The sequence below is a fragment of the Hesperophylax consimilis genome, chromosome 5 (genome assembly GCF_061612785.1).
Source record: "Hesperophylax consimilis isolate HC1 chromosome 5, BYU_Hcon_1.0, whole genome shotgun sequence".
NCBI lineage: Eukaryota > Metazoa > Arthropoda > Insecta > Trichoptera > Limnephilidae > Hesperophylax > Hesperophylax consimilis.
The window spans coordinates 23,637,757-23,653,651 of NC_142840.1; the positions used below are offsets into that span (position 1 = coordinate 23,637,757).

At 34.6% G+C, this 15,895-nt stretch overlaps 1 protein-coding gene across 2 annotated transcripts in view; it reads right to left on the reverse strand.

Annotated features, from left to right (window-relative positions):
- OtopLc (proton channel otopetrin-like c) overlaps positions 1–15,895 on the reverse strand; it is a 249,455-nt gene that overhangs the window by 98,710 nt on the left and 134,850 nt on the right. For both annotated transcript variants that reach the window (XM_089631714.1, XM_089631716.1), the window contains exon 3: positions 10,879–11,004. In XM_089631714.1, the coding sequence (XP_089487840.1) occupies positions 10,879–11,004 (126 nt within the window). The remainder of the gene's footprint in view (positions 1–10,878; positions 11,005–15,895) is intronic.

The window sequence follows — 15,895 nt, forward strand, 5'->3', positions numbered from 1 at the left end:
CTGGATACCATTAGCCTTGTTTCTCGTTTCTTTTTGTTTACAAGGTTTCTCCAGTCTCTGGGTAGGTACTGCATTAAGCCAGGGATAGGGTTGCCCTATGGTTGGGTGACTGCTGGACAGCATTTTTTAATCCAGCTCTTGAAGTGGGGATACTGATGCATAACAAAATAAACGGAATAAAGTATACTAATGCGGAACGAAACACTAAGAAAAACAGGTTTTCATGCTGCCGACATCAACTGTCGCCGAGTTGTCTGCTCGTATTCTCTGATCAAATTCAGTTCCTTCGAACGGACTATTGTAAATGTAGAAAGCAGACAAAGCACACCCATTTTTTATTATTTAATTTTAATTACTAAATAACAATTACATTTAAATAAAAGCTTGTACCTACATGTAAGCGGATTGATAAATCAAAGGAAATAAATTAAAGTGAATATAAAAATAAGCACGTTGGCCAAAGGAGATAGCGCAACACGGCATAATAACCCAAAAAATAACCATAGGATATATGATGCAAATGTGAATGGTAGCAGAAGTCGGGGACGCCCGAGGAAGACATGGCACGATCAAGTGAATCAGATACTCGAGTCGGGCCATGTCAAGAGTCAGAATAATAGAAGAGTTTGTATGAGACGATGTATGAATGTGAATGAGGCAAGGAGTGTGTGCCAAGACCGAGTTGTTTGGCGGTCCGTCCTCTCTGCCTACCCCTGCGGGGAAACGGCGTGATGGTTAGTTAGTTAGTTAGTTATAACCATGATAATACTTTTGGCCGTGAAAACCTCAAATTATTTACACATATTAAAGTAATTAAAATAAATGTTTTTTTCATTATGGATGGCAATCGATCTATTAATAACGGATCAAATGTACACTCCTCTTTTTCACAAAAAGAAGTATAATTTTGGTAATCAAGTATGGGACTCCATCCCAGAGATGTCTACAAATTTCAAATGTTTGTTTACCTACTCGAGATTCGTACATTTATACAAATAACTTGCCCTTTTTATAAATACAATTCTGGGAATTCTAAGCATCTGGACGGAGGGCAGTAGGAACGTGACTCCGGTTTATAGAGCTGCAGGCAAAAATGATTTATGCCGCGGGAAGGTCGTATGGAGTGTACGGTATGTAGTGTAAGGAGTGTATGTTTGGTTGGTTGGATAGATGGATGGATTCGGCTCCCGGGGGTACGGGCGTATCAGCGTGCCACCGCGGCGGGTTCCGCGGCCGACCCCAGAGGTCGCCGAATTTCACGTCCCGGCTGCAATGTTCTGTACACTACAGTGTGAACACGGTGCGATGGTCCGGAAAATCGACAAAATTTTAGAAAAAATTTAAATTTACAACTTTTTTTTGTATCCGTCCGATTTTTAATATTTGAAAAAGAGTGCTGAAACATGACTCACACCCTGATTTACCTATATTCATGGCGTGATAAAATGGTTTGTTATCTTTAAAAAAAACACTGTTTTGTGACATTCCTCCTTCTCAACAATTTTATACCAGTATAACCCAACTCGACTCGTTCGTACAGATATTCTGCATTAAACTTTAGTTGCCTAGATCGGGTCACTTTTTCATAGGCTTCATACTTTGATATTTTATACTATCCTTCCAATTATTATAATATGTAATTAAATAAGTAAGATCTAGCATCGTATTAGGAATTACGTATATTATTGGTATCGATAATAATAATAATTCAAGACAATCTCTTTACACGCATAACAAAAGAAGAATATTACACTTATATAAACTTAATATTATAACACTTGATAAATGAATCAATAAACACTAATAAAAAATAATTGATCGTTTAAGCGTGACGCAAAGATTTCATATGCATCCTGATAAAGTTTCCATATGGGAATCGGTAAGAAAAAAAGCATCGTGTAAAACGCCCGTCGGTCCATAGCTGTACGCAAGAAGGCTCTGGAAGAAGAATGGCACAAGTTTACGTGATGATTTGCAAGTCATATTCGACGTATATTCTAAACCAGGATGAAGCCGGTGATGAAAAACAAGGCCTAAGAGTTTTGAAACACCGTGTGGTCCCAGACATGGGAATAAGGGTGCGAAGGGAAAGCTTCCCCACAAAGGGAGGAAGAAAGAAGCAGAGGTGGGTGAACTGCCCTTGGCCAGGGGGTGGGAGTGGGGGTGGAAGAGAAGGGAAAGGACCCGATAAGTTCAGAGACCCCGGGGCGGGAAACGCTACGTTTTCGCGCCTCGTGTGCGAACTGCTCGCTACCTCCGCTACGTACCGAGGATTGCTAAAAAGGAATGAACCTAGTATAATGGTATAACCAGTCTATTCATGGTTGTAAGTTATCGCTAAAACGGACACACGAGAGTTTTTGTTTTTGTTGCTCAGTGAGCCTGATTGAAATTCCTCCTATAGTTTTAGTGTATTAAGCACGAAGAGAGCATTTCAGAGAATGAAAAGTTATTTTATTATCAACTTTCAAAAGCTCCATTTCACAAAAAAAATGCTATTTAAATAAGCGTAATATATTGTGATATTTTAGTCTTATTTAGACTGTTCTATTTATTGGTATCAAGTTTAATTTGCAGAACTTTATTTTAATTTTAGTTTAAAGTTTTTATAATATTATTATTTAATACATTTTATTTATAAAAGAGTTCTGCTGTGTAATAATTACTACGCGTGACAGCTGTTTCGACTTCCGAAGGCATTAATGGTGAAGCCCCTTACAAACGACCTAGTTATATTAATTAAATATAGACGCTTTTTTATAAATGAACTGTTTTTAGAAATTAAATATTCAAATTATTTTAATATATAAAAATGTTCGCAAAACCGAAAAAGTAGTTGAATGATATCGCTGAAAATTTCAAAGTTTGTTCTTATTAGTGCCAGGAGTGTTGAGAAGTTTGAATGGTAGGAAAAGCCGGGGACGCCCGCGGAAAACTTGAACCAATATCTCTGCATCGAAATGAGATACGGAATCGAATTAAAGTCGAGGTAATGTTGTTTTTTAACAGTAACATTGTGGTATACAGTAGTGAATGGTGGAAGAAGTCGGAGACGTCCGAGAAAGACATTAGCAATAGCGAAGCATCCCGGGGCCACTGGTAAAATATTTAAAAAAAATAAACATTATTTAGACTGTTTCGATTATTTTGTACGTATCTTTTGAAAAACTAATTCCGAGGTTTAATAATAGCGGTTATCTGTGATAAAGCTAAAATTGTTTAAACAATGGATTTAAGATCATGTCGTATAGCAAAAAGAATTCTTCATAAATTATTATACGAAATATTAAAAATATGTAAGTAGCATTTTCGCTGGACCGTTGTGGAAATAAAGGAATAGGTATCTTCCAATCGAATAATCAGCCTTCTATAGTATTATTATTATTTATTGAGTCATACTTGAATTTACAGGATATTAAGTCCAGTGTCACAGTGATTCAAATTCAAGGTCAAAATGATAATTACGAGGTCATTCAAAAATGATTTTTTTGATTCCGCAATGAAAGTTCTAGGACCTTGTGGCAGTTGTAACCCTTTTATAGAGAGGACGCCCAATCTTAACAAATTACAACGAAATAATCACATATCTTGAACCTAACAAGCCATACCGATACGCACGGTTTGTTCTACCCAAAATGTGCTAAAACTGAAGGGTTCTCCGTGGGAGTTTACTCAGAGCTTAACGGGGTGTAGCACTAGGAATGAAATGTGTTATTTAATTTCTTATTAACGATAAAAAATCATTGAAGTATAAAAACTTCTAATTTAAATGACCGTTTAAAATTGTCTTTTCTTGTGTGGAAATTGTTTAAACCGATTAAATATTTTTGTTTTTAAATTGTCTTATTTTTAAATTTTTTTCAATCATTTTATTATTACTGTGTTTAATCTGTAAGCCTTTTTATAATTTTGACATTTTACAGTATTTAAATAAATTATTGCATCAATGTTTTTACTATAAAAAAGAATTCCACTATAAATAATTATTTTTATAAGCAATAATTGTTCGCCTGAAACACTCATCCACATTGAAAAATCTCCTGATAAAAAATACATGACGCCAACGGGACTCGAACCCGTGTCCATTCGATTTCCGGTCGAAAGCTCTGACCACTGAGCTATGGAGGCTTATCTCTTACCCGCGAAATTATTCAATATATGCTAGTGTTTCATTCAACAACTACTGCTTGTTACATTTTTTTTTTCACCTGAGAACAACCAACTTTATTTTATATGAGAAAGGCATTGTAAGTGCTAACTCTCTCACTAGATGGCGTTGAGACAAATTGTCTACATTTTTAGGTGAAATACTTGAACTTGTCAAATATTAATTATTATTTTTTTGATAAATTAATGTTTTTAAGACAAGATTTTATTTGTGCATAGCACAAAGGATAACAATTATTTTTATAAGCAATAATTGTTCGCCTGAAACACTGAAAAAAAAAAACACTAAACACTTCGAGTCCCGTTGGCGTCATGTATTTTTTATCAGGAGATTTTTCAACGTGGATGAGTATATTATAATATATAAAATTATTATAATATATAAAAGTGTTCTACTGGGTCAAAATGTACCCCTGACAATTGTGGAAATTACGCTTGAAAAGTAGGGCACTCCTCAATAAAGGAGAACCAACGGGTAGACAATACACCTACAATCTTCACAAACAGGCTGTTAACAGATTCCATATAAAACGATGATGGTAATGTTGTCATCGCAGTACAAACAGCAATACTGTAAAATGCAACCGGTATGGAAGCTCGTGCTACAAGTGGGAAACTGGTGAAATTAATGGTGGAATAACTTTATATCTATTTTGTGTTTTCATTTTCGAGTAAATCGCCGAAGTTCTAAATATTCTATTGCTCTGGGGTTGCCTCTACCAGCTGTTGGTTGTCTTTTAAAATGCGCGTTAGCGCAGACCTGTCCTTCAACGCTCTGTAACCATAAAATTTCCGATAAAAAAGGAAAAAGCTTTTTTTTAATATAAAAATACGTTTATTAGGGTTCTCTTTGTTGTGCAGATAGGATCATCTGAATCCGACACAATATATTTCAGTTTTCTCTAAGTAAATGTATGCATATAATTTAAATTCAAATTAATTAAGTACTTACTTAATATGCCTTTCAAAGTGTTGTACCACTGGTACACGTTGAAAATTTGATCTTCTCTCTTCCCGCCTTTTTTTTAGGCGGTCAGTGTGAAAGCTTGCACCACCATCCGCCATGCAACACTGGCAACAGATTGCATAGAGGCTATCTACTACCCAGTACCTACCCGATAAGGTCAATAAGAAGTAGATAGCCGACCGTACCAAGTAGGCAGTTACTAGCCACTAGTCCGCTAGATCGGTAGGTACTCGGTGGTAGGTACCTAACCGTCTTGTCATAAATTTTAGTTACCGTGACGGGAATAAATTGAGAAAATAAGGAAAATGCAAAAAGTAAATTATGACCGCGGGCGGTCTGTTAATAATCGTTTTATTTGAAACTTTCTCGATTTACGCGCCACGCGTAAGAAATAACAACATAATGTTGAGAAGTTGGCAGAAAAACATTATATTTTTTAGATGCGCGCGAAAAAAGTTTATTCAATACCAATTCCCTCAGGGCTGATGGGAATGTAAAAATCTTGTTTTAGGTTTAACTACCGACAAAAGTTTGAATGGTAGGCAGTGGCGGCCAGCTAATATGTGCTCCCGAGCGCCGAACAACCAACAAGATTTCCGACATGGCTAATCACAATACGAAACTCGGTTCGGTTATAATATCTCATTCAAAAGGTACCTACTTATTAAGCGCGCTTAACTTGCAGACCGACTTTGACTTGTGCCTATGTTCGTAGCAGTTCGTTTTCGATTGCGATCCAAAATTTAACTGCTTTGTCGCATATTCTGTGGAACAGTCGAAAGCGTGGGTCCATACCATTACATACTATTCTTTGCAAATAATACCATATCAAGAACGGCGTTCGGAGTTTTACCACCACATCAGAAGGAACGGTTTATTCAGTAGAAAGTTAAACTAAAACGCGTATGTTTGATATTATTGTCGATATCGTTGTTTCAATTTACCATCTGCTATTTTTCAGCGAATGTTACGCTTCTTCGATACAAGCATACAGGATAAAACTTGTCATTAAGAGATGAGTGATGGTCAGATTACTTATTATCAGTTCAGTCAGTACTCGCCGTTGCCAGGCATTGTCTCTTGAATTTAAAACTTTTCTTACTCTGAGAAAGTTTTGAAGTTTAATTGCAGGTTATATCGATCTTGTATATCAATTATTAATAAGGCATATCAATTGCATGTTATACTAATTTATGATTACTTTTGTGTTTGTTCAACGTATAAATTAAGAATGAGTTTGAATGTGGAATACATTAAGAATAATAGGTCGAGTTTTGAAAACAAAGTGATAATAAAAAATGCCGGTCCACCTAAAACCTGAACTGATAATAAAATAAGAGTGCAAATCTGGATCGAAGAAGTTTACTCGATCATTTAACAAAACAATGTATAACAAAGCTTGTAGCTCTGTGCATGTGATCAATTGAATAGTTTATTTTGTTTTACGTGTTTAATTTACGATGTTGATTCAGTTTGGACAATCAGCGGTGTTACTGATGTAACTCACCTTTCTGAAAAAATCAAAAAACATAATTCTTATCATTTACATTTACAAAAAGTTTTGAGCTTAAAGGTTTTAGGAAAAGTTGACATCAGAATGCAATTGGATTCAGGCTACCGTGCCTAAGGTAAACACCATAATGAGCTATTTAATAAAAATCGATACAGGTCAAATTTCCCAGAACATGATTTCAATGTGACGCTTAAAACGTATGACTTCCTAAATAAAGTTCAGTACCTAAAAGGTAAACTCTGTGCAATTTACGCCCGCGACGATTTTTCAAAAGCTAACGGCGCTTTATCAATTTTACAACTTTTTTATAGTACTTGTTTATTAGAAGACTTTCCCGAGACTGTGAAATTACTAAAACTTTTGTGCACCATTCGTGACCTTTGGAATGACCTCAGTTGAAAGCTAAAGATGTTTCTCAACGTTAAAAAGAATAAAATCTTTTAACACGTTGAGCCAGGACAGACTGAACGCACTATCAGTGTTAAGCATTGATAGAGGTCTTTGCTAAACAAAATGAACAGAGAATAGAACTTCTTTATAAATAGGTATGTACCTTTATTTAATTTATTTTATGACTTAATGTTGTAATCCGGTGAACCCCAACATATTTTGACCACCGGCCGCCACTGATGGTAGGTACATATAATATTATTTTAGACATTATTACTATATAGTATTAAGCTTTGATTAGTATATCAGTATAGGTATTATCTGTAAGAGAGGCGGCATAAAGTTTTTCACACTGAAAAGGTAAATTAAAAATAACAAAACGCGGTTGTAAAAATGACACCAGCTATTAGTTTTGTTGCTGATGTAATATCAAGAAAAAGGGCGATAGAAGATTCATTCTCATTCATTCACGCAATGCGGTCCCAAATGATGCAGCTTGAAATAACACTAGATGGTGATTTCATCAATATTTGAGTAGGCAGGTACTGAAAACCATTCCAGTGCTTGATATCAATCACGTCTTATATTATTACAGGAGATTGAATACATTACGTAGGTACTTTCACTGAGCAAAGGGTACTCTCTAGTAGGTGATGGGTGGGTGTACTATACACCGTACAGTTCACATAATACAGCCGGTACAGCCAGCAAATTTAATGTGTGCTTCTTGAATGCTTCTTTTGGAAGGCATCTTTAGGATGTGAAGTCGAGCGGGAAAAGGCCTTTGTGAAAAGATAATATAGGAGAGTTTCCCCATCCCCGAATGTGCACAAGAATCTTACTACAATAACAAGATATATGGTTAAGCAGATTTAACAATAGACGTTCACACGGAGAAAACATACTGATATGAAATACTGATAATTTATTAAAAATCTGGTCTAATTATTTGTTTTTCTTTTAAAAATGGGACTGCAGGCCTTTAACGAATGAATTGAAAGAGTTCCTAACAAAGTACCAGTCAAAGGCGAATGTTTTATGAAGATGGCGGAACAAGTGTTCATACAAATACTGATATTGATAAGAACACGTGTTCTCAATATATTCTAAATGACTAATATTTTATAAGGAAGTTGGCATGCTGTCATTTTTTTAAAAGCTTCATTTTATCCATACACAACTACCTTTTATGTGTCCTTTAATTCAGCGGGTCAGGTGACAGTTTTCGCAAGTTTCCTGAACGAAAAGTTTACGTAATAATAGGAAAAAAGGATAGCATTAACAATTGTCAATGAAACGTGAAACAGAAAAGACACTGGGAATTGAAACCAGATCCTCTGTTTTACCGGGACAACACTCCCCCAATTGAGCTACTTTCGGTCATCTTTCAGAATTACTAGTAACATCTTCAATTAATTCTCATATCTTTAAGGTTGCCATCTTTATGAATAATAATTATTGCAAAGCTCTATGCGAATTTATTTGCAACCTAAAAAGTATAACGGATATATATATTATCTATCCAATTTTTAATTATAGGAGACAACTTCACTATTAACTTTTCTAAAACTCTAGAATGAATATTCTATTTATGTTTTTAAATACATCTATTTAAATTTCACTTTTGTTATCAGGAATGTATTAATGCAAATCTTGGAAGCGAGAATTAACCCACTTTCAGATATCCGATCGAGCTGAAACTCAGCCTGATAGACTCGTTGTCGATGACAATACATTTCACAGATCACGTACACACACGCGGACGAATACGCATTTCTCTGAAATAGGAAGACATTATAGCAGTTAAAATACGAAATAAATGTCGGTCCTATGATCAGCATTTGGCGAGGTTGGTAGAGTTGTCGACTCCAGTTCTCGGGTAGGAAGATTCAATCCTCATTCAAACCAGTTTTAAAAATTTATAAAAAAAACTTTTTTTTACGCCTTGAAATTTATGAGGATTAAATTTTCTAAAAAAAATTTCGCATCTTAAAAATATGCGTTTTCCGTATTAAAGAAAAAATCTATTCGTTCATAAAAATGTCAATCTAGAACATTTTGTTTCGAAAAATGGCAATACACATTCCAACTGCAATTTTACCAGTCAACAAAACTGTATTCTGTAGAAATGAGATCCCTGAGGCGTATGTGTGGTAAAACCATGTATGATCGTGTGAGAAATGTAGAGATCTGCAAAGAGTGCAAGGCTGATGTACGAGTTATGAGTAAGATCAAAAAAGGGACGTTTAGATGGTTTGGGCATGTAGAGCGAAGAAAGGAGTGTAAGGAGAATATACGATGCAAATTTTAATGATAGCAGAAGTCGGGGACGCCCGAGAAAGACATGGCACGACCAAGTGAATCAGATACTTGAGTCGGGCCATGCCAAGAGCCAGAATAATAGAAAAGTTTGTATGAGACGATGTATGAATGTGAATGAGGCAAGGAGTGTGTGCCAAGACCGAGTTGTTTGGCGGTCCGTCCTCTCTGCCTACCCCTGCGGGGAAACGACGTGATGGTTAGTTAGTTAGTAACAAAACCAAATTGCTAGGGATAGAATATATACACTAGGTATAACGCCATTCAACTCCTGACTATATACTCCTTGCTTCATCCAAATTAATACATCGATATTCGTGATCGTATCATGCAATTAATGATCTTCTAGCCAGACAATATTTGAAAATGATGCGGTCAGATCAATTTACGGAGTTGCCGTGGTACGCATTTTCAACGTCAAGTTCAGCTGTCAAGGTTACATATCCCGTACAAAGAAATGATATTCCGTGGCAGCTCGCTAATTGATCTGACCCCTTCACCTACCGTAGGGAGAGGAAGATTATAGCGTAGTGTGACACCTCAACATGTACATTTCTAACACCCCTATCATCGTACATCCCCTACATTATTTACTTTCTATCTGTATTGGAAAATGAGCTTACTTAAGAAAACACAATGAAAATGTATTCCACCCTGAAAAACTTTCAACAAATTCACGAATAAAATACAAAGGTCCAAACAGGAAGTCAAAGAAAATAAAATTTTGCAAGCAAGATTAAACACAATTAGGAAAAAGAAGTTGTTAATTTTGTTCGTTAACTTGAACCCTGGGGGTATAACTTTACCTTTGCAGGCGTCGCGTCGCGTCGTGACTGTATTCGTCGAAAATACCATATTCGTCTGAATTTGAACCAGAAATAATTGTATGAAATTCAATGGACATGAAAACTCATATAATGTTGAAATTACGTACATTCAAATTTCTACTGCGAAGTGTTCGTTACTTTAAATTCAGCCTCGCTCTGCATAATTGAGGATCTATATTATGTAGGATGCAATAAAAACTCGGTGAATAGTGTTGGAACTGTTGAAATAGACGAAAAAATGTTTAAAAATGGTTTATACAAATACTGAGTTAATTTTGACAGGCTTTTAAAGCAATTTAAAACTTAAATAAGATGTTGATGTCGAATTTCAGAAAATTCTTGTGCGTCATTTTTTCTTCACAAATTCATTTTTTTCATTTATTATCTAATTTTATGTTATCTTACATCGTCGTGTGTGCTAATAATTTTAAACACATCTTCCAATATTTGAAAGTCACAATTTGCTTTGTATTTCTCGTCCGTGTCCGCGTATCTTGTGATTTTAATTTATTTTTGTTTTCAGTTGCTTAGACACCATCCCTATTTGTATAAAAATAAATACATTCAAGTATATAGTTTGCTTCACAATTAGATTATGTCCGGTTCCTTTCATTTAGGAAATGGTCAAGAGATTGAGATCGAGTACGGTGTCCATTATCATGATGCTGGTGTGAAGGGTAGGAGGGGTCACTTACGCTCCGATGGTGTGTATCTGGTGCGACTGCGCAGCTCTGGAAGGGCGCCGGGGGGGTGGGGGAGGCTGGGGGAACTGAACCCCGTGGTAGAGCGCAGGCTGGAGGGACAGCATGGGGGTTTGTAATCTGGGGAAAAATAGAACAAGGATTAATTAGATTAACTTCCAATCAATTTGGAACGTATAATCACGTATAACGATCGAATTCCGCACTACAAACTACACTCTGACACACAGACGTAAATTTTCTGATGCATTGCTTCTATACAAAATTATACATGCATCGGTTTATACAAAAAAAAAATTAATTAACAAGGAGGACACAAGACAATTTCTACATTAAAGCCTACCACACAAAATAAGGATATTTCTCTCAATTATCGCGAATGTCTAAAGTCTATGATTATTTAAATATTTCTGTAAATATACTAAACACAGAGTTCATATTTTAGGTGTTCATCGGTAATACATTATTTGTTAGAGTCGAAAATCTGGAAAAAACCGTTAATAGGTAAATACCTATGTCAGCGCGCGTTGATAATTTGCCGATTGGTACTACCGCATCGTAGCAAAAGGTGTAGGTACGGGTTTTCGTTCATAGTCAGCGATCTACCGGCTGTAATGGGCGTTTTATGCATGGTCAACGTTTTTCCCTGTTTTCAGCACTAATACATAATAAAATAATATATAGTGCTTGAATTTAATTGGCAACTATGTTGAAAAATAGTGGTAAGCTATATATTTAAGAGGCACGTAATCAAACATTTGTATCTAACCGCGTTTTCTGTTTATAGCCAAACTGTGGTTACTTTTCGAACTGCCTTCGCAATAAATGTGCGAGTACCCATATAAAATACAAACCAGAATACTATTTCTCTCGGTAAGGCTGGTCGAATGTGACTTTTATCATTTAGCCTAAGCACAAAAATAATGAAGCGTTAGTCGATAAATACTAGAGTGTAACATTTTTCCAGAGAAAGCTCGACCTAACCACTTAACGACCCATAGTAACTGAGATTATAACAATTTATTAGTATAGACACGAAACGGTTACGAGCTAAACCCTTCTTCCATGGAATCGTCACATTTCCATTAATAGTGGACCTAAATCTTATGGGATTTGAGCTGGTAATGGCCGATATCAGGGTTACATTTATTGGGAAAGCGTGCAAACAGGCACCAAGTAAAAAAACGATATCGTTGATATTTTACATAATATTATGTAAAATTAATTTTAACTATTCAATTACTCTAAATGCACTTTTGAGAACTTTTATGGCTGTTAATTTAGTAAAAATCCTAAGCCAGCATTTAATTTTTTATATTATAAATTCACTTTGATAAATAATTCTAGCTTGATTGTATATTAAGGACGGGTTGTTTCGGAGAATTTGACAATTCATCAAATTTCAACGTTCATTTTCAAGTTCTGTGAAAGATTTTTTCAAGTTCTTTTTTATTTCAGTTTTGTCAAGCAACTAGCCTACAATGATATAATAACAGAACTTGAATAGGACTTTCACAGAACCTGAAAATGAACGTTGAAATTTTAAAAATTGTTCAAATTCTCCGAAACAACCCGTCCTAACTGTTATATTTTTATAACTCGGTTAGCTAGAAACTTCAACAATATTAAGTGTATTTAACTGATTTATTTTGCCTTTGTTAAAGTCAACTTAAGTACAATTCTCCCGTCTGGATCCCACATTACAATACTCATGTACAAGCTATTGAAAGAATACAAAATAAATTCTTACGTTATCCATGTTTTAAAATGGGTATTTCAGCAGTTTTGTTAAACTTCAACACTCTTTTCAATTAAATGAATATGCTAAATTAAATTGTCTGACAGAAGGATTTTCATTGACATTGCATTTGTATATAAAATTCTAAATGATGCATTTGACAGTACAGAATTACTTGCATTGATGAGCTTTCGGATTCCACTACGTAATAGTACGACTAGAAGTCGGGATTTATTTCAGTGCAGAAATTCTGGTACTAACTACCATATGTATTCCTCATTGCCAAGAATACTATGTAAGTCAGTGGACATCTTTGATTTATTACTTAACAAATACAAAAGATTGTTACTGAGGGAGTTTAGTTATGTATAATAAACATGTACTTTATTCGGATATAAGATTTACTATTCATATGTAAAAGCCCCTAAAAAATAAATAAACAAGATTTCAGGCCTTTATGAATTAATAAACTGTCGGTAAAACACGAACATGCTATTAGGATGTCAGAACACGTGTTCACAAAAATCTAATATTAAAATATTTCGTCCTTATATTTATTAGGAAAAGGATACCTGCATGAACACGGGTTCCGATATATTCTGAATAGACAGATAGTTTATTGGGAAATGGATTTCAATCACCAGTTTTTACCAGAATTTAAATTATTTTTTATTTTTTATTTTTAGTTATTTATTAAGTCAAAAGAAATACATATTTCGCTTTGTTAACTTGTGTACATTGATTAAAACAAAAATAATATATATATTTATAATTATGGTTTACTACCTAAGTAACATATTTTTCTTAAGTAAGAGCATTTTGGTTTTGCTCATTGATCTTGAGGACAAACAGTTTTTTCTTAAATATATTTATTCTATTTACGGTTGTCAGGCTATCAGGAAGGAGATTATATATGTTTACACCCTCATGGCCTATGTTTCTTTTACCACACTCTGTCTTTGCTGAATTTGTGTATAATTTATTATGTTGTCTTGTGTGGTGGTCATGTACTTGTGATGTTTTCATAAATGAAGTATTTGTGTGTATGAGGCCATTTTGGATTTTGTGAATTAATAGGCATATGTTGTATTCGTACAGTTTTCTAATTTTAATAAGTTAGTTTCTTGGTATACTCTTTTGGTGGGGGTATCTGGTCTATGGTTAAAAAAATTTTTTATAACTTTATTTTGTATTATTTGAATTTCGTTTAGATATGTGATGTTTGTTTCCCCATATTTCTATGAGATAATTTAGATGGGATTGAATTAAACTAAAGTATAATCCCCTCTTTACTTGTATTGGTAGAAGATGAGCTATTCTACCAAATACACCAATTAGTGGGATAATTTTTTCTTTTACTTTTTGTATGTGGTGTTTAAAAGATAAGTGTTTATCGATATGAAGTCCCAGGTATTTTTCACTATCTGAAATTTGTAGGTTTTTTCCTTCTATTTGCAAAGGTTTATGAGACAGCGTTTTTCTTTTTTGTGAACTTAAGATCATGTAATTTGTTTTTTTTTGTGTTAATAGTTAATATATTTTTAATTAGCCAGTTATTTAATTTATTAAGATCCAGTTGGGCTTTTTCAAGTAAGTTTTCTAAGTTTTTACCAAAGTAAAATATAGCAGTATCATCCGCGTATAAAAAAATTTCCCCATTTAGGTTTAACTGACAGATATCGTTAATATATATTTGAAACAAGAGAGGCCCTAATATGGATCCTTGAGGAACACCATAATTTATATTATTGTGTTGACTGTGTTTGTTATCTAAGCTGACATATTGCATTCTGTTATTTAAATACGATTTAATGAGTTGGAGAGCAGGGCTGGTTACACCTATTTTTTCTATTTTTTTTTAAGTATCACATGACTCACGGTATCGAATGCTTTTTGGAGATCTACGAGGATTGCTTTAGCGTAATTTCCATTGTCTATGCTGGTTCTTAGTTTGTTTATTAGATCATTAGTTGCCGAAAGAGTACTTGATTTTTTTCTGAAACCGTATTGTTTATTATATAGCAGTGATTTGTTTAGTTGAAATTTGTTTAATCTTTCATAAATTACATGTTCGAAAATTTTTGATAGAATTGGTCAAATTGAGATTATAAATAAAAATAAATAAATATAAATCAGCCATACTTATTTTTATCCGTGCGATACAGCTTGATAGTTTTTGATATCAGCTACTTGATCCGGCTACATCAAAACTAAACGCAGAAACCCACATTAATTTAAGTAATCATTATACTGACGTACCCACCCTAGGAGAATTACCCCACGAAAATACGTTTTCACTTCTACATTCATAATCACACAATTCACTACTATCCGCCCTGAAGATGGACACTGTATGGCTGTCCTAAACATTGTCTAAAAAAGGTGGAAGCGCAACACGGCATAGTAACCCAAAAATTAATCACGATTATATTATTTATTTGTTCAAGAATGTTCAAACTCGCGTGGCTGGCGTGACAGTTTAAAACCAAAATTATTTCACAGTCCGCGATCTGCAAATATTAGGTAAAAAAACAGTTTTAGATTATTAAATTAATAATCAATGTGCATAGCGAAGTATTTTACAGATAATTTAATAAGATTTAAGATTTGTAAGGTGCCATTGAGTTATGTTATGAAAATTAAAGCATTTTTATTGGTATTTTCAACAAAGGTATGCAAAGAAGTTGGAATACCACTATCATCTTTCCTTGGACACAATGTTTTGTTTAGATAGATAATTAGTTTTGTTATTAATTTCATCACAACTCACGGACTGAAAATATATTTTATGCAATTAAGAAATACATTTAATTTCATTCTAGTGTTGCAGCAGGAATCAAATTCACAAAACCCTATAGTGAACTGCGAATCATTACGCCACGAAGAGTTTCATTCGACTTTTATTGGATGAAAGCAGCAACATTTTGACCACTTGTCTATGAATTAGCTGTCATCTATGAACCGGTGTGAACAGCTATCTGCTTCACGGCCGGCTGGATTAGTGGACAACTCAACCCGCGTTGGGCCGGCGCGGCGCGAGGGTAACGGTGGATGAGCAGTAAGTGCGCTTCCTATGCCACCATTCCCACCAACCACCGAACCAACGTAGGCACTACCCAGTGCTGCCAAACCAGCTTTTTAGAGCTAGATTTAGTTCTAAATCGAGGTCATCAGCTCCAAAAAAGTGATTTAGATCCTTTTTAATACTGAACTAATTCACGTAAAATTAGTAGATAATTATACATATTCCAACTTTGGCTATACAAGATTTTA